This window comes from Corythoichthys intestinalis, chromosome 14 (genome assembly GCF_030265065.1).
Source record: "Corythoichthys intestinalis isolate RoL2023-P3 chromosome 14, ASM3026506v1, whole genome shotgun sequence".
Classification (NCBI taxonomy): Eukaryota; Metazoa; Chordata; class Actinopteri; order Syngnathiformes; family Syngnathidae; genus Corythoichthys; species Corythoichthys intestinalis.
The window spans coordinates 20320477-20340125 of NC_080408.1; the positions used below are offsets into that span (position 1 = coordinate 20320477).

The 19649-nt window shown below is 37.4% G+C and overlaps 1 protein-coding gene across 7 annotated transcripts; it reads left to right on the plus strand.

Moving 5' to 3' along the window:
* Positions 1-9327: 9327 nt before the first annotated feature.
* LOC130929881 (acyl-CoA-binding domain-containing protein 5-like) lies at positions 9328-19493 on the plus strand. Of its 7 annotated transcripts, XM_057857498.1 has the most exons (14): positions 9328-9428; positions 9623-9709; positions 10002-10125; positions 11986-12058; positions 12627-12768; positions 12872-12904; positions 14325-14486; positions 14588-14773; positions 15447-15535; positions 15891-16041; positions 16799-16998; positions 18040-18087; positions 18184-18302; positions 18387-19484. In XM_057857498.1, exons 2-14 carry the CDS (start codon positions 9628-9630, stop codon positions 18397-18399), a joined length of 1422 nt encoding a protein of 473 aa, XP_057713481.1. In that variant the 5' UTR covers positions 9328-9428; positions 9623-9627; the 3' UTR covers positions 18400-19484. The 7 variants fall into 7 exon arrangements, 6 of the variants coding, with proteins under 6 accessions (XP_057713481.1, XP_057713482.1, XP_057713478.1 ...); XM_057857495.1 differs by lacking the exon at positions 9328-9428 and having other exon boundaries at positions 9530-9709; positions 18187-18302; positions 18387-19486; XM_057857494.1 differs by lacking the exon at positions 9328-9428 and having other exon boundaries at positions 9531-9709.
* Positions 19494-19649: the final 156 nt, after the last annotated feature.

Consider the following 19649-nt stretch of genomic DNA (forward strand, 5'->3'; position numbering starts at 1 on the left):
AAGTCACCAAAATTTGCACAAACGTGCGGCTTTGCGTAAATTTCGATAATCTTGTGTCGTTTTGAAAAAATGTCAAAAAATGGCTCAGTGGCGCCCCCTTGACCCTTAAAATTTTCAAAAAGGCCTCTCCTCTCAGGTTTTCAACGTAGAGCAATGAAATTTGGGGAGTAGATACCTTATGCCTAACTGTTCAAAAAAGCCTCTTGCACCCATATTCCAAATCCAACAGGAAATCGGATATTTTGGATCAAATGTGAAATTTTTATCGGTTCACAGTTTGAGTTTACATTTGGAGGCCTGAACATGCACGAAAACTCACCAAAATTTGCACATACATGCAACTTTGCGTAAATTTTGATAATCTACAAAAAAATTTAACAAAATGGCTCAGTGGCGCCCCCTTGAAATTTTCAAAAAGGCCTTTCCTATTAGGTTTTTTCAACGTAGAACGATGAAATTTGGCGAGTCGATACATTGTGCAAAACTGCTCCAAAAAGTCTCTTGCACCCATATTCCAAACCCAACTGGAAGCCAGAAATTTTGGATCAAATGTGAAATTTTATCGATTTACATTTGAGACCTTGTCGCTGAAGAAAATAGTTGGATCGTCTTCAAAATTGGTCAGACTATTCAGGAGACATATGAGATCTTAAGTTTTCAAAATGGTGAGTTTTCACTCAAGGGTCTGACCTGGGCGTGGTCCCAAAGTCGGCCATTTTTGGGCAAAATACCAAATTCAGAAAATGATTAAAAACTCCGTGATACAACGTTCAATCTTTTTCATTTCTAGCATGTATATGAGATATCCCAGCCTGAACACGACTGCATTGAAATATTACCCATTAGGCCTGGCGCCCCCTAGTGGGAACAGGAAATGGCCTTCTTTACGAGACAGGCTCCTCCTCCAAGGGAAAAAAATCTATTGACCTCAAACCTGTTTCAGGGGAGCCTCAAGACATGTGTTCAGGTCCCTGATGAAAAATATTGAGGTTTCGTTGAAGCGGAGAGGTCCAAACTGGAAGTGAAAATGACCGTCAACAATTTGTCTCGCCAAAAATTTTGAACAGTCATAACTCGGCAGATATGCAACATATCTGCGCCAAACTTTCCGTGTTTGTTGAGAGTCATACCCTGAAGGTTCTTGTAGGGGTCATTTGCATCAACTCTACAGTGCCAACTAGTGGCGACAGAAAGAAGTTTTAAAAAAGGCCTTTCCTATTGGGTTTTTTCAACATAGAGCAAGGAAATTTGGGGAGTAGATACCTTATGCAAAACTGCTCCAAAAAGTCTCTTGCACCCATATTCCAAATCCAACAGGAAATCGGGTATTTTGGGTCGAATGTGAAATTTTCATGGGTTCACAGTAAGAGTTTACATTTGGAGGCTTGAATATGCATAAAAACTCACCAAAATTTGCACATACATGCGGCTTTGGATAACGTTCGATAATCTTGCAACGTTACGAAACAATTTAACAAAATGGCTCAGTGGCGCCCCCTTGAAATTTTCAAAAAGGCCTCTCCATTTAGGTTTTTCTAACATAGAGTGATGAAATTTGGAGAGTCAAAACTTTGTGCAAAACTGCTCCAAAAAGTCTCTTGCACACACATTCCAAATCCTACAGGAAATCGTGTATTTTGGATTGAATGTGAACTTTTTATCGATTTACAGTGTGCACATTTTACACCTTGGCACCTAGGGAATTAGTTTGATCATTCTCAAAATTGGTGAGACTGTTCATGAGGCATATGAAATCTTAAGTTATAAAAATGGTGTGTTTTCATTCACGGGCCTGACCTGGGCGGGGCGCCAAATTCTTCCATTTTTTCGCCAAAACACCGAATTCGGAAAATGACTGATAACTCCCTCATACAACGTTCAATCTATTTTAAATCTGGCATGTGTGTGAGGTATACCAGCCTGAGCAGGACTGGATTGAAAATTTACCATTTGTGCCTGGCGCCTCCTAGTGGGAACAGGAAATGCCCTTTTTTACGGGACACACTCCTCCTCTAAAGGGAAAAAATCAATCTACTTCAAACCTGCATAAGGGAAACCTTAAGACCTGTCTTCAGGTGCCTGATGAAAAATATTGAAGTTTCGTTGAAGCGGAGGGGTCCAAACAGGAAAGTGAAAATGACTGTCAACAATTTTTCTCTCCAAAAACTTTGAACAGTCATAACTCGGCAGATATACAAGATATCTGCGCCAAACTTCCCGTGCTTGTTGAGAGTCATACCCTGAAGGGCCTTGTAGGGGTCATTTGCATCAACCCTACAGCGCCAACTAGTGGCGATATAAAGTCACTCGTTTTTCCAAAACATGTCCAGTTCTTTTCATGTTGGTCATTGTAGTTTCAAGACCTATTAAAATACTTTTTTACGGCCCATGTCCACGTGTCTCTGTCTGTTGCCGTGACGACCCTTTGTTCGCCATTTAAAGGAAATATTTTTTTTCAGAGACTCAGGGAGCTTATAGAGCCACAATAGTTGGCACACTTGGTCGAATTGGCCCAGTTAGAAGATTAATTTAGGTTTTGAATAAGGGCTTGGCTGCACAGCTCAGTAGTGGCTCCTTTTTTGTAGTACTCTCTCCAATAGGGGTTTTTATCTCTTGGGTGTGGGAATGTAAATAGGCGACTTTCGAGCATGTTAGGTTCTAATGAGATGATTAGAGAGGAGGATCTGCCACCACCCTGACCTGCACACAGTCCGAGTTGCGTGACGTCCGAGTTGCGCTAGATTGCGAGGGCCCGTTCAGTCCTGCTTGCAGGCCTAGTTATTATTATTATTATTAGTAGTAGTAGTAGTAGTAGTAGTAGTAATAGTGGAAAAAAACAATAACGAATTTAATATATATATATATATATATATATATATATATATATATATATATATATATATATATATATATATATATATATATATATATATATATATATATATATATATATATTATGATTAAAGTGATGATTAGGGGTGTGACAAAATATTGAAATAGTGATATATCCAGGGGGGAAAGTGGCTAGAATTTCTTGCCGGAACTCCCGGAACTCCCCGACGTGAAGGTCGCCACGGAGCCAGAAATTTTATTTATTTTTATTTTTTAAACTACTGAAATGCAAAGAAAACTGTTTTGGCACAGTTATTTCGATAACACGTACAAAAACTGATTTTCATTCAAAATTGTATTTTTTCAATGATTTGCAAAATAAAAGTTAACAAAAACAGCAATAACCCCAACCTCCATCTCCTAATTTTTATTTTCCCTCATTTCCTCACATACTAAATGCCAAATCTCAATTTTAACTACTTAAGAACATAGGATGTATATTAAAATCGACGTTAAGGTAAACATTTTTTTTTTTTTAATAATAAGGATATAAGTAACATACATTCGGAAAAATAAGTACAAACTAGGCCTGCAAGCAGGACTGAACGGGCCCTCGCAATCTAGCGCAACTCGGACGTCACGCAACTCGGACTGTGTGCAGGTCAGGGTGGTGGCAGATCCTCCTCTCTAATCATCTCATTAGAACCTAACATGCTCGAAAGTCGCCTATTTACATTCCCACACCCAAGAGATAAAAACCCCTATTGGAGAGAGTACTACAAAAAAGGAGCCACTACTGAGCTGTGCAGCCAAGCCCTTATTCAAAACCAAAATTAATCTTCTAACTGGGCCAATTCGACCAAGTGTGCCAACTATTGTGGCTCTATAAGCTCCCTGAGTCTCTGAAAAAAAATATTTCCTTTAAATGGCGAACAAAGGGTCGTCACGGCAACAGACAGAGACACGTGGACATGGGCCGTAAAAAAGTATTTTAATAGGTCTTGAAACTACAATGACCAACATGAAAAGAACTGGACATGTTTTGGAAAAACGAGTGACTTTCTATCGCCACTAGTTGGCGCTGTAGGGTTGATGCAAATGACCCCTACAAGGCCCTTCAGGGTATGACTCTCAACAAGCACGGGAAGTTTGGCGCAGATATCTTGTATATCTGCCGAGTTATGACTGTTTAAAGTTTTTGGAGAGAAAAATTGTTGACAGTCATTTTCACTTTCCTGTTTGGACCCCTCCGCTTCAACGAAACTTCAATATTTTTCATCAGGCACCTGAAGACAGGTCTTAACGTTTCCCTTATGCAGGTTTGAGGTAGATTGATTTTTTCCCTTTAGAGGAGGAGTGTGTCCCGTAAAATAGGGCATTTCCTGTTCCCACTAGGAGGCGCCAGGCACAAATGGTAAATTTTCAATCCAGTCCTGCTCAGGCTGGTATACCTCACACACATGCCAGATTTAAAATAGATTGAACGTTGTATGAGGGAGTTATCAGTCATTTTCCGAATTCGGTGTTTTGGCGAAAAAATGGAAGAATTTGGCGCCCCGCCCAGGTCAGGCCCATGAATGAAAACACACCATTTTTATAACTTAAGATTTCATATGTCTCATGAACAGTCTCACCAATTTTGAGAATGATCAAACTAATTCCCTAGGTGCCAAGGTGTAAAATGTGCACACTGTAAATCGATAAAAAGTTCACATTCAATCCAAAATACCCGATTTCCTGTAGGATTTGGAATGTGTGTGCAAGAGACTTTTTGGAGCAGTTTTGCACAAAGTTTTGACTCTCCAAATTTCATCACTCTATGTTAGAAAAACCTAAATGGAGAGACCTTTTTGAAAATTTCAAGGGGGCGCCACTGAGCCATTTTGTTAAATTGTTTCGTAACGTTGCAAGATTATCGAACGTTATCCAAAGCCGCATGTATGTGCAAATTTTGGTGAGTTTTTATGCATGTTCAAGCCTCCAAATGTAAACTCCTACTGTGAACCGATAAAAATTTCACATTCGATCAAAAATACCCGATTTCCTGTTGGATTTGGAATACGGGTGCAAGAGACTTTTTGGAGCAGTTTTGCACAAGGTATCGACTCCCCAAATTTCATCACTCTCTGTTAAAAAAACCTAATAGGAAACGCCTTTTTGAAAAATTCAAGGGGGCGCCACTGAGGCATTTTGCTACATTTTTTTCGTAACATTGCAAGATTATCGAACGTTATCTAAAGCCGCATGTATGTGCAAATTTTTACGAGTTTTTGTGAATATTCAAGCCTCCAAATGTAAACTCCTACTGTGAACCCATGAAAATTTCACATTCGATCCAAAATACCCGATTTCCTGTTGGATTTGGAATATGGGTGCAAGAGACTTTTTGGAGCAGTTTTGCATAAGGTATCTACTCCCCAAATTTCCTTGCTCTATGTTGAAAAAACCCAATAGGAAAGGCCTTTTTTAAAACTTCTTTCTGTCGCCACTAGTTGGCACTGTAGAGTTGATGCAAATGACCCCTACAAGAACCTTCAGGGTATGACTCTCAACAAACACGGGAAGTTTGGCGCAGATATGTTGTATATCTGCCGAGTTATGACTGTTCAAAGTTTTTTGCGTGACAAATTGTTGAAGTTCATTTTCACTTTCCTGTTTGGACCCCTCCGCCTCAACGAAACCTCAATATTTTTCATCAGGCATCTGAACACAGGTCTTAAGGCTCCCCTGATGCAGGTTTGAGGTCAACAGATTTTTTTCCCTTGGAGGAGGAACCTGTCTCGTAAAAAAAGGCATTTCCTGTTCTCACTAGGGGGCGCTAGACCTAATGGGTAATATTTCAATGCACTCGTGTTAAGGGTGGGATACCGCATATACATGGCAGATATGAAAAAGATTGAAAGTTGTGTCAAGGAATTATTAGCCATTTACTGAATTCGGTGTTTTGCCGAAAAAATGGCCGACTTTGGCACCACGCCCAGGTCAGACCCGTGAATGAAAACACACCATTTTAGAAACTTAAGATCTCATATGTCTCCTGAACAGTCTCACCAATTTTGAAGATGATCCAACTAACTCCCTCGGCGAAAAGGTCTCAAATGTGCACCCTGTAAATCGATAAAAATTTCATATTTGATCCAAAATAACCGATTTCCTGTTGGGTTTGGAATATGCGTGTAAATGCTTTTTTGGAGCGGTTTTGGACAAGGTATAGACCCCCCAAATTTCATTGCTCTACGCTGACAGACCCTAATGTTATAGGCCAATTTTAAAATTTCAAGGGGGCGCCACTGAGCCATTTTGTTATATTTTTTTGCAACGTTGCAAAATTATCGAAATTTACAATTTTCCGGACGTATGTGCAAATTTTGGTGACTTTTCGTGCATGTTCAGGCCTCCAAATTGGCCGTTTTCATTTGCCCTGAAAAAAAAAAAAAAAAAAAAAAAAAAAAATAATAATCCTTTGCAAAACAATAGGGCCTTCGCACGCTTAGTGCTCGGGCCCTAATGACTTATATTATGCAGAGTGAAATGGAATATATTTTGAAGATCGCACAAACATTGACTTTTTTAAATCATAAGGAAATGAATAAATAGCCTAACATAAATGAACAAATATAAGTCCAAAGTGCACATTGACAGTTAAGATGTTCTGAACCTCCCCATCAGAGCAAATAAAACTAAATATGATAAATAAGCCTCCTCAACTTTTTCGTTGCTCTTAAAGATTTGATCCATTTTCTGTTGCATAGCCTTTTTTTGTCTGCCACTGTTACCTTTGCTGTTGTAAAAAAAATAAATCTTTAGTAAGGGGGAAGTATAAATAAATTATAGAATTAAGATTTGTCATTAATGAAAAAATTAAAAGTGTTCATTGGCTGTCAACAGGTAGCATTTACAATCGCTACACAAAAATAGCAATGTAAATTTTCCCCCAAAACGGTCAGAGATGTAAGACAACCAGAGAATATAATATATAAGAAAGACCAGGCATATGGTGGTAAAGGATAGATTGTTGAAACAGGAGAACGTTATTGTCAGTGGCGTAAGAAAAAGGTGTCGATAAAAAAACTATGGCTAGGTTTAGGTTGGCTCGTTTCTTTTTTCCGTCTTTTTCAGCTCTCAACACTCAGGCCATCTCTTAAACTGAACATTTGTATGTTCTTCCACATCTATACTAGTGAATCTGGCACCAGGGACATCATTTTCGGACAGAATTGGTAGGTTTAGCTCTGTAAACATCTCCTTCGTACACAATTTCCATTCATTTCCTATTGGGGACAAACGGGAGAATGTCCCCCCCCCTTAGCAACAGTAGCTAACGTCATGAATATTAATGAGCGGAAGTGACGTGTTGCATGCGGTACGCCATTGCCCGCGGTCGTTTGCATGGTTCTCGCCTTCTTTTTTTTTATTTTAATTTTATTCACACAAATACAAAAATGTAGTGAACAATTCACATACAATTTACAACAACAACAACAAAAATAATAAATAAAAGGGTCGGGGTTATTTTCATATTAAGCTGTATTGTTTGCAAAGTCTTTTGGTCCTTATAGCCTTGGGGTTCAAAGAGAGAGAAACTTAAATCGTCCAAATATAAAGAAAACATTTTTCCAAAAACATGTAAATTTGGTCTTTGATTCGCATATTTTACACAGAGAATGTGAAGTTTTGCCAAAATTAAAATAAGATTTATAAGATATCTTTTATCTATTTCTGGTTCTCCAACATTGGATAGGCCAAACAAAATATGTCTAAAAAGTATTTTTTATTTAAAATTATTATTATTATTTTAAACCTGTCCTGTTCAGCTGTTTGACACGGAAAATGGAAGTCTCCAGTTGGTCTGAACAGTTTTAATGTTTCACATTGAGAGTATGACATACTCCCATTGTGATCATTCAACATACCTCGTTTATTATGACAAAGCAGCGAAGAAGAAGTGTTTTGGGGGAACAGGAGAAAAGAAAAGAAACACAAAAGAAAGAAGAGAAAAACAAACAAACAACAAGAAATATATTGAACACCTACACTAACTATGAATATGTTGGTGCTATCGTCAGCTAGATGTATTTCTGGTTGACACCATGTGAGGGGCTGTTGACCAGGGAAAGAAGGGGAGGAGGGAGGGGAGTCTATAAACTAAGTGATTGTGAGGGGTGGAGTGTACACAAATCAGCTCTGTGATCTAGAAACCAGTAAACGTGTGACTCCCTTGTGAGTGTAAGCCTGTCAGCAACCGATCGTACGCCGCTCCATCGCCAATCCCGGCACCGGGGTCCACCACTCGAGCGTGCCCAATCACATCCAGCAGTGCAAGCCCCACCAAACACGCGAGAGCCACGCAGATGAGTGGAGACGCCGCGCGGGCACCACCCCAGGGCCACAGCCCCCACCCAGGCAATTTAAAATGTTGCCATTGTTGTCTTTACAGGATAACACCTGTGAAGTATTTTGAGTGTGATTTCTTTAACTTTGTTTCTTAATATATATTTTATAGGCAAAATCCAAGTATGTTTCCATTCAATATTTTCGTATAAATTATTCCAATAATAAATTGCTGTAGGTTTGGAAACTACCTCCCTTAGAAGTCCTCTCAAACAATGGTTTGAGGCTTCATAGCTTAATAGTGCACACTTATAACCAATGAACAGATACTTTGGATTAAAGGTTGGAATGTTACAATTTCTACCTTTAGAAGAATGTTGTAATAATCTTCAAGATCCCACTGGTATTGCACCAAACACAATAGAATATTCACGAGGTGTAACAACAATACGATGAACTGAACAAAATTCTTAATTAGTGAAAAGTTGACCTTTATCGTTCAATAATTGACTATGGTTCTCGCCTTCGCTGTAACGGCTATCAAAAAGAACTATCAAAGTACTACCTTTCACATGAACGATTATGGTGCCTTCACATGCTCCGGGAAAGATGATACTTACCACTTGCCAATTGGTAATTTACGAGTACGTCCAGTTCATGTGCTTTATTTGTCGTAGCAAAAATAAATAAATAAAATGAATACATTAAAAATTAACATAGGCACGGACTCCATTTTGATTTGTTGCATTGGCATAGCTGTTTTATTCATTAATCTACTACATACTGTAACTACAAGAAGAGAATGCATCAAAATGCAAACGGTAAGTTTTTGTTTGTAACTGAACATTGTTGCAAACACTTGGTTGTGAAATACAAAAAAAAATAACAGTGTAAACTACGTTGTAATTAGGAGAAAAGAGCGATAAGAAAGCAGTTATTGGATGTGGTAGTAATAGTATTCGTAGTAAATAAATAACAATAATAATTATTTATTATTATTAAAGTGATAATAGTAATTGCTCGCGACCGTTTGGTTATCGTTTTCACTTTTATAGCTATCGAAGCGTCAAAATACTACATTTCCCATGAAAGTTTAATCCTCCTTTTCCAAAGCATTGTGGGAAATGTGGAATTTGCTTTCATTCATTGGTTTAAGAACTACAATTCCCAAACTGTTTGTACCGCTCTGCTCGGTTTGGTTTCTCCGAGTCGAAATTTTTATTTACGTTCGGCATTTTGCGAGGTTTTAAAGACTACATTTTCTGGTGAGTTAAAAAAAAAAAGTTACATGCATTTTAACCTTATTTTTTAATTATCTGTAAATTGATTGTTATCGTCACTGATTAGTAGGAGTACGATGTTTATTGACCAAACAAGACGGTGTCACGGATGTTAGTTTCGGTTGAATAATTTACTCTTAACACACTTTTCGTCATGGTGGTCTCTCAATCGTTGACAGTTACGATGGCGCATGGAGAGGATCGGCACAGTCTGAAAGCCAAATTTGCTGCTTCGGTCAAAGTGATTAGGAGTCTACCTAAAGAAGGTATAATTATTCAACTGTATATAAACATTTGTCGCAGTGACACAAGGTCCGCTAATAATTGAATGAATGCGCACTATCCTGAATGACATGTAGTCGTTATGTAAATAGTAGTAGTAGTTGAAGCTGACCTATATGCCGAGTTTGAACACTCACCTTCTCTTAATCAAGCGGATTAACTGAACAGCCAAGTCTAATAACACCTCCCGGAGATCCCATGTACACGTGTATTGCAAACGTACTCTTATGCTAATGCCCATGTTTTCAATGGTCATGGTGTACCTATCTCTCACAGGTCCCTTCCAGCTGTCAGATGACATGATGCTGATGTTTTATAGTTACTATAAGCAAGCCACCGTAGGGCCTTGCACCATTACCAGACCAACTGGGTTCTGGGAATCACATGGAAAAAACAAATGGTAAGCATTTTGTAACGTTTTTTAAATTTAAATTAAATAATACATCAAATTGTCATTTCAATTTTGCATGAATGTGCTCTCCATTAGTCATTAGGGGAGGATGGAAGCATTTCAAAAAGCCAGTAAATAACAGCTGAAAGTCCGTCTTCGTTTTAAACAAAACCATGGTTTACATTTTTGAGATAACATCAATTGTGGCAGACTGGATTGAAACCCCTTTTGCCTCAATCTGGAGGATGTTGCACTGCTATTCAATTTACTCCAAATATACAGTATATCCATTAAAACCAGGGGTGAAAGTGGGCTGGAACGGCAGGAATACCGTTCCGGTCAAAGATTCGGGGCTGGAATGCTCCGTTGATACCGGAAATATGACGGCAACTGTCAATAGCCTATGTTAAAAAAAAAAAAAACTGCTAGGCTGCCACACACACATCTCATCTATAAAGAAGAAAACAATCTATCAACGTCAGATTTACATATATAAGTGTTAACAACAAGCATAACAAAGTGCTTGTATAGCATAATCTGTTTCCACCGATATTTATCGTTTATTTATTCCACGGAGCTCTCCTCAGTTACTCAGTTAGACTGACGAGTCACGTCGATGTGCGCATGCACACCACCCTGGACTTAGTTGTCTGTTTAATTGGCTGACATATGATCAGAATAGATAGTTAGCTGTGATTGGTTCAAATGCATGTTTTCTGGAACAGCAAAAAAAGAACAAGCTTGTTGAATTAGTGCGATAAAAAAGGGTAACGGAACAGAAATTCGATCAGATCTTGAGGAAAAAGGAAAGAGTTGAAGAAGCTAATTTATTTTATTTTATTTTATTTGCTCGGATGGGGAAGTTCAGAACATCTCTCATGTCAATGTGCACTTTGGACTTATTTTTCTTCATTTATTTTAGCCTGTTTAATTATTTCCCTACAATAAAAAAAAAAAAAAGGTCAAAATATATTTCATTTCATTGTGAATAATGTAAGACATTTGTACTTATTTTTTTCATCCATGTTACTTATATATTTATTTTGTAATTTTTTAAAAGTACGTATATGTTTACATTGTTTTCGTTTTAATGGCCGTCCTATGTTCCTAAGTCGTTAAAATTTATGTTTTGCATTTAGATTTGAGGAAATGAGGGAAAATAAAAATTAGAAGATGGAGGTTGGGGTTACTGCTGTTTTTGTTAACTGTTATTTTGCAAATCATTGAAAAAACACAATCTTAAATGAAAATCAGTTTCTCGTGTATGCCTTATGACAGGATGTGTAATGCAGTAGCCTAATGCATGTTTAAAACCAGTTGGCGTGTGTGTGTGTGTGTTATAGGTAAAACTGTGCCACAAACAAGTTTTCTCTGCATTTCATTGGTTTAATGGTGTTTGGACCCCCCGCCCCAAAGAAAAAAATTCTGGCTCTGTGGCGACCTTTATGTCAGGGAGTGTCGGCAACAAATTCTATCCAATTTCTCCCCTGCTTAAAACACTCCGGTATACGTCTGCCTGCAATGGCTTGTGCTGTTGGAGTCGCAAAGCTTGTGGGCTTAGCAACCGTAACTAGTGGGCGACAGTTTTGCAAAATCCACAGCACGTAACACAACTTCCATTGTCTCAGCTGCTGAATAATATTTATCCTACCTGCCTTGAAATATATATCCATATCATTTGTAAAAAAAAAAAAAAAAAAAAAAAAAAAAAAATAGTAATAATAATTAGAATATTTGATTTGAAATTTTATTGTTTTGTGACTCAGCCGAACAGTAGGACAGCTCTCTTTCTTTTGATAAGCCACCACTGGATGTGATACCACCCCTCCTGTATAAATCTTTGTCTTTGGGGGGGGCTGTGTGGGGCAGGGATGCCTGGAGCTCTTTAGGAAACATGACGAAGGAGGAATCCATGAAGAATTATGTTGAAAACATCCAGCTGGTACAATTTTTGTTGTTTTCGTCGTAATGAATTAGTGTGCAACTATGCAAACATGAGTAATGCCAGCCAATGAGTTAAAACGAGATCTATGTATTCAGTTTTATTCATAATTTGTAATCATCATAATTGTCCTTACATTTACTTGTTTTTTTTCATATATGTATACAGGAATTGTATTAAATATCCCTCTGCCGAGTGTCGAATTCATGCAAAATCTGACCTTAATTAACGATATTAATAATGACCTTCTTAATGTTTATGTAGTAAGTGCTAATACAGTAGTATGTAGAAGCTTTCACTTTTTACTTTTATTTTAATGCAATTATGGTCATTATTTTAATCCCTCCCTCAAAAATGCTAACAGTTGAATATGTCAAAGTATACTTGATATACATTCCTGAGCAGAAGCAAATGTTATAGTGATTGAAAGTTGAGAAATTGTGAAAATTTCTATCTGCACACTTCGTTTTTTGAATGAAATACTGTAGGTGGGGGTGGTCTTTTACATTTATTAAGCATTTTAGATTCTCTGTACACGTTTGAAATTATTATAACTGTTCTGTGCTAGATTTTGGAGACAATGCCAGTATCCAATGAAGTTTCTGACTTGGTGCAGAAGCTTGGGAACTTCTACATAGAAGAAGAGGATGGGGGTGAAGAGAATGAGGAGAACAGGAGACCTTTCACAAGACCTTATGCAAAGCAAGCAGGTGGGTAATTAATCAAAGCTCATGTTGACATAAACATGTTGTTTAAATGCACTTTCTATTGACTTACATTCATATAAAATGGCTTTCTTTCTTCTATCTTTAGTGCTGGACTATCCCCCCAAAACTGCAATGGAAGGCAAGAATTTTTAAAATAATTTAATCATAATAATTTTGCTTGCAAATCGAGTTAGTCACCTAATTATGAGGATCTGGCGATAGCAAGTCCTGATCTGATACCTTAGAAATGTATTAAGGACGGAAAAATAGCACATTAAAAGTTTTTTCCCCAATTTTAACAAAGCTATCCAACATTGTGGCCTTATACTAAAAGGTTGTTGGGGCATTCACAAATCCCTTTTTTTTTTTAAATTTAATTTCTTTTTTTTTCTTTTTTTTTTCAAATCTATTGTGCAGCACAAAATAAAGTTGCAAAAAATTACGTTTAAATATTTATTCATAAATTACATCAAAAAAATCCAATGTTATAAACTGAGCTATCTTGGTTGTGATTTTCTTGACATTTTTGCTGCCGCTGGACATTTTGTCTTTGTTCTTCAGGATTTGTTTCACTAGTGTAAATATAAATGTTATAGTATAAAATGTGTGGTTAGCACGTCCGCCTCACAGTTCTGAGATCAAGGGTTCAATCCTTGGCTTCGGCCTTCCTGTGTGGAGTTTGCATGTTCTCGCCGTGCCTGCGTGGGTTTTCTCCGGGAACTCCGGTTTCCTCCCAAAAACATGCATGGTAGGCTGATTGAACATTCTAAAGTGTCCGTAGGTATGAGTGTGTGCATGAATGGTTGTATGTCTCCTTGTGTCCTGCGATTGGCTGGCATCCAGTTCAGGGTGTACCCTGCCTACTGCCCATAGTTAGCTGGGATAGGCTCCAGCACCTTCACGACCCTCGTGAGGAAAAGCGGCATGGAAAATGGATGGATGGATGGATAGTATAAAATGTACTGCATGTTGTTTTGGGTTTTTTTGCAATATACCTCTGAAGTTTTTGATTGATTGTAGCCCCTTAACTGCTTCACCGACAGTGACAGTTATATACTGTACATCAAATCAATTTTATTTTTGACGATGTTACACTGCCATTGATGGGGATTGACGGCCAATCCAGTTTGACTGGAGAGTGGGCTGTGATCACTGCCAGACTTTACGTTTATTGATGTCAATGGCAGCCAATGAGTTAATATTTTAAAATAAATAAATCCATTTTAAAATTCTGGTCATTTTAATGCGATTCCGATCCTCTGAAAATTACGTGATCGGGTCAGGTTTTCAATCACGTGACCGGGTCAGAAGTTGTATGCTATTTATGAATTTATGCTGTTGTTATTTTGTTTTATTTATTCAGTTATACAATATATGAAAAGGACAATTTGTATAATTAAACTGTCTTCCATAAAGTCAGTACGTATGTTGGCTGACATTTACACTGATACAGTATTTACTGTATGTTCAACCAACTCTAGGAACCCAAATATACTGCGTAGATGATAAATCTAATTTGATTCAGATTTTATCACAAGATTTTCCGTGTCCATTGACAGGCTTTGGAGATCTGTGGGATGATATACAAAACTTTGAAGAAGAATGTGGCATGAGTTTTAATGGAAAGGTGGCAGTAGGATACGAGGATGGTAGTGAATATCTCAGAAATGATGGCGTGGTGGACAAAAACAATATAGATGAAGACGAGGCAAAAATACAAGGTACAATTGCTATTATACTTGATTCAGCGTCATCATATGGATCTTTATTGATTAGATTTGTTAAATGTTTTATATAATTCTTATCTTTAATCTTGTTACAGAGTGGAGCTCTGAGCCAAGACTGCAGGACGCAGGTTGGAGGTGTTACACCAGAGGTTCTAGCAGCAGTGTGGAGCCTAGCACGTCATCTTTGACCCACAGCTCCCTCAATAGTGAAGTGGAGGAGGAAGAGCTGGCCTACTCTAAAGAATGCAGCACATGCAACCCCATCCACACACAGATAACTGGTAACAGTGTTCATAAAATTATAATATTAGGATCGTATAGGATTGTATACAGTTATTACAAAAAACATACTCTTCCATCTAAACTTAACAAAAACCATCCCATTTATTTCCAACAGCCCCATCAATTTCTAATGAAAAAAAAAAAGATCCGATATCAACAGGAAGTGACCCCAAAAATGTACAGAAAGTAAGTAATAAATGCCCAGAAAAAAAGTATTTAAAAAAAAAAAAACATGGAGAAACACAAGTCATAAATGGGTTTTAAAAAACTCCAGAAAAAGCAGAAAAACTGTAAAACTACAGGAAACAAATCAGAAAGCTGCAAATAAAGCTCCAAAAAGACACACAAAACCTCACCAAAACCACCCTAAAAAAATGGAAAAACCAATTGACAACTGGTAGTTATAATCGTTATTGGGTGTTAGATGGCTATGGTTGACGGAGCTAGCGCCATCAGTGGCACTGAAACATGAGTTAACAATGAAGTGACCCAAAAAGGCCCCCAAATTAATAGGAAGTGACCGAAAATCTACGGGAAGTGTTAAAACAAAGCATCATCACGCAATTTCTCCAGTCATTGCATCCTCTAGTTATTGAACTGTTGTCTTACAGTTTAAGAAGGATTGGTTATTGATCAGATTCACAGGACATGCTCTTTGTATATTTGTTCTAGAATGCTATGAAGTTTCGAACAACTATGACTTAAAAGACTCCGATAATGAGGAATTCTGTGATTCTATGGATCATCCAGCCATGGAGAAGGTTTGTACCACTTTAAAATCTTACATTCCACAAAATGGGAAAGAAGCACATTTTACTTTTGTTCTCAGAATGAGCTTAGAAAGTTCCTTGCAGCTATGAAAAGTTCACAACTAATTCCATCTTTTAAAAGCTGAATCTAGAGTAATTAAAAAAAATGATGCGGCTAATTGTAGCACATATTGAACATTAAATTCATTTAAATGTGAAAAGTGATAAACTGTTCAATCTGAATTGAGCTTTTGAGGGAAAAAAAACACTGCAGGCCCATTTTTATTCCTTGATTTTAGGTCTGTTTTTTCTTCAAGTGCTCTGCAAATTAAATTGATTGGAATATGAATTATGTTTATCCATGAAGATTCTGTCTCTTTCAAATCCACGATTGGGTGGATCAACATCTGCTTTGGGGAAGGAGCAAGATCTTTGGTTTGAGAGCTCATCCACCCTTAGTGCAGACCATCTGCGACAAGCTGATTCTTACCATGAAGAATCCTATATATTTGTTAGAGGTAAACAAAACAACAAATACCTGACCAACATTGTAAGTTTAGCCCAATATAAAGCTAAATACAGTACAGTGATCCCTCGTTTTTCGCGGTTAATGGTGACCAGAACCCACCGCAATAAGTGAAAAACGGCGTAGTGCTCCCGCCACCCCAAAACTTTTTTGGGGGATACATGTATTTCTATGTATTGAAGTATCTATATGTATCTATGTAAAATAGATACATATAAGACATGTTTTATTAAAAAAAAGATTAGTTGAAATAATAAAATAAAAAAATATATTTCAATAAATGGTTATTAAGCACTTGAAATGTAATAATTATGATAAGCTTTAAATATGTTACTGTCCCACCGAATTATTTTTAAACAAGAAAAGTAGAAAAATGCTTTTCTTTATTAAATGCTTCACTGAGTGAGTCCACTCAAATTCGCTCAAGCTGCTCACTTACACACAATGAGTTGCCACAGCAACTGTTTAGCAAGTTAAATGATGATTGACGCATGCGTTTTGAAGTTTCGGCTTCCAGGCATCTCTGGCAAGATCAAACTTTAACGCCTGTCATCGTTAACTTTAATTATCAACCCCAGCGCACTGCCTGACCAATATTTTTTTTTTTTAATTGGAAAAAAAAATATCCTCAATGGACTGAGGGGGCAAAGTTTGAAGCGCGAAGTAGCGAGGGATCACTGTATTTTAAAAGGCATCAGACCAAGCCTGCACACTGTAGCTTAAGATGTGACATCTGAATTGTTTTTCAGAGTCTCAGCCACCAAAGACTGCTTGGAGTTCTCAGCTATGTTTGCCTACCTGTGACAGCGCGTCACGGTGCACACGCCACAGCCGTGCTTCTTGGGAGAATATTAATGAGCAGATAGTTGCTGCTCTTTTGAGATTGCAAGATGACATGACCAACGTATTGCATCGTCTGAACACATTGGAAGGGCTCTCTTTGACACAGGTAGCCAAGTCTCTTGGGTATAAGTTGCAAATACATGTAAATTACAGTATGTTGTTCTCAGGGCCGGCCCTGGGTGACGAGATACCCCAGGCGAAACTGTAGCCAAGAGACCCTCATCTCGAAAAAGACAATATATATTTTAAAACATTGTACATATTGTATTTTCACAACTTGAAGGGTACGTCTGTCACCATTTATGGTTTACCTGAAACGAGTAATTAAAGGTTCTGCCCCGTGGGTAGAAGAACAATTTTTATCCTGCATGAATTAACATGTTTATCTAAATGTATTTATAGGTATCTGGACTGCATACTTTTTTAATGACAAAACCAATGAGCTTTGTCCTACTCTGTTGCGCTGCTTGCTCAGAGTTGCATGGATGGCTATCTGTAAAACTAATGCTATTTACATGTTTTATTTTTACCCTGGGCCCATTTTTCCTCCATCTCCTTTCGTCGCTTTATTAAAGTATCGCCTGAGGGCTTGGACCTTTTCGTATTAAGTCTTAACTGTCGTACTGACAGCAACAGAAGTGAGGCACTCCTTTATCAATAGCGCTAGCTGCTAACACAGTGAGATGATGTGTGATCCCTCCAGACAACTTTCATTGTCAACAAGAGCACAAGAGGAACACATCGAGCAATAGGAGTTTCAGGGTGTCAGAACATTTGGTGGCCCCTTCACTAGTTAGCGCGCTAGGCAACCGCCTAGCTCACCTATGCTGAGTCACTGGTTACTCTACAAAGTGGAGGACAAAGTATTCTGACTACTGCATAGTTTAGTTCATATGATTTATTAATTTTGTCATTATTGTCATCAGTCGTAACACTTTATGACTACAGATGATGATGAGTACTTTGTGACTATATTATTTTTTTCTGTTTTGTTTCAACTTCATATGCATGTATCTGTGTTATAGTTCATCATTGTCGTTCTTTCGTTTTCCTTCTAATTTTGTGTTTTTGTGTTGATCTCAATAGGTTGCATGTGTGAAATTAATATATTTTTTACTGCTCTATTTCTCTATTTTATCATTTCAAGTCAAGGTCATCACCAAGATGTTCGGATGCTCTACCTGTAGTGCAGAAGGTATTTTTTAAATAATTTTTTTATTTTTATTTTTTTATCAATGATCGTTAATGCTATGTCTGAGACTTTATAATACTATATATTTTTGGTCTCCAGCAGTTTTTGACACCGTCATGGTGGCCTTTTAACCATTCTCCAGTTACCGTGGTGATGACAGCACTATGGCCTGCAGTTGCTTATGGTTTGGTCCAGATGTACTCACGACAAAAGAAACGGTAAACAAAATATTGATTTAATACAGTATGTCTCGGTCTTTTGTTTTTACCTCACAGTAGTGTAAAACTGTGTTCTGTATTCAGGAATATCCCTTGAAATGCTCCTTGTATTTAAAATTGACCTCTGAGTTGGCAGGTGAAGCATCACGGAGGAAGTGAATATGAAGAAAAAGCAAAAATCTGAGCAGATTGAGTGTTTGACAAACCACCACTCCCTCTCAGCACAACTGTACGTTTTTGCATAATTGAGGAACCAAGAACAATCTACAATTTATTTCATTTTGTCTCAAAGGATTTTTTTGTACTAGAGGATAACCTGTTATTTATTATTTAATAAAAACCATGATACTGAGACATTTGTAAACTAGTATTTGAGAGTGTTATAACACTCATGACCGATCCTGGTCCAGCATCTTTATTTATTTATTTATTTAATTTTCATTTATTTAAAGTAATTGGACATGTCCCAGGGTTGATTCCCAAAATTCTTGGTTTCGGACAGGCCAGCTGGGTAGATTTAGGGTTTTCTTGAAGACCAACACTGATCCGCTATTCTTAAAGTTTATTAATCTGACAATAAAGAGAAGCCTTTGGGACACAGCAAATGCATGAAATTCTTGTATAACCAACTTTCCAACACACCTGAAAATGACTGAAACCTTATAAAGGTAAAAAATAAACATTTCAGATTTTCTCCGTCTTGGTCTTTGTCTTTGACTTCCAAAAGTCTGGGCTGTCTCCCAAGTCTCAATTCTGGTCTAGGCAAGTCTTGGTCTCAAATAGTGTGTTCTTGACCACAACAGTAAGACTTGAATTTGAAAATGGCGTCATGTTCAATGTAAGACAACAAATTCGATTTACATGTAGTGTTTTACATCACATACAGTATTATCATACACGTGCACAGTAAACAAGGCAACAACAAAGACTATTTTCACATAAAATCTACATTCATAAAGCCAAGATTATTTTCCCCAATGCAACAATTACTGTTAAATCTTGGATTTAGGTCTAAGGCCTTTTAGTATGGCATATGTTGTTCCTATGCTTGCATTGTTTCTCTAGCATCCTAGGAATGGGCTTCCATATTGCACAGTTAAAACACATGATGGGTTAATTTTCGATTTACAGGTGTGAATGTGAGTGTACTGTAATGATTAGGATTTTTTTTTTTTTTACTTGATACTAAATAATATAGGCTGAGTGATAATTTGTAAAATCTAAATTTGTAAACTTAATTTGTACATAGAAGCATTAAACATAAAAATTGTGTAGACAAGCTGAGAGGAAACAGAAAAAGTCATGGAGTATGAAAAATAAATAAATACAAATAAACATGTCACAAGA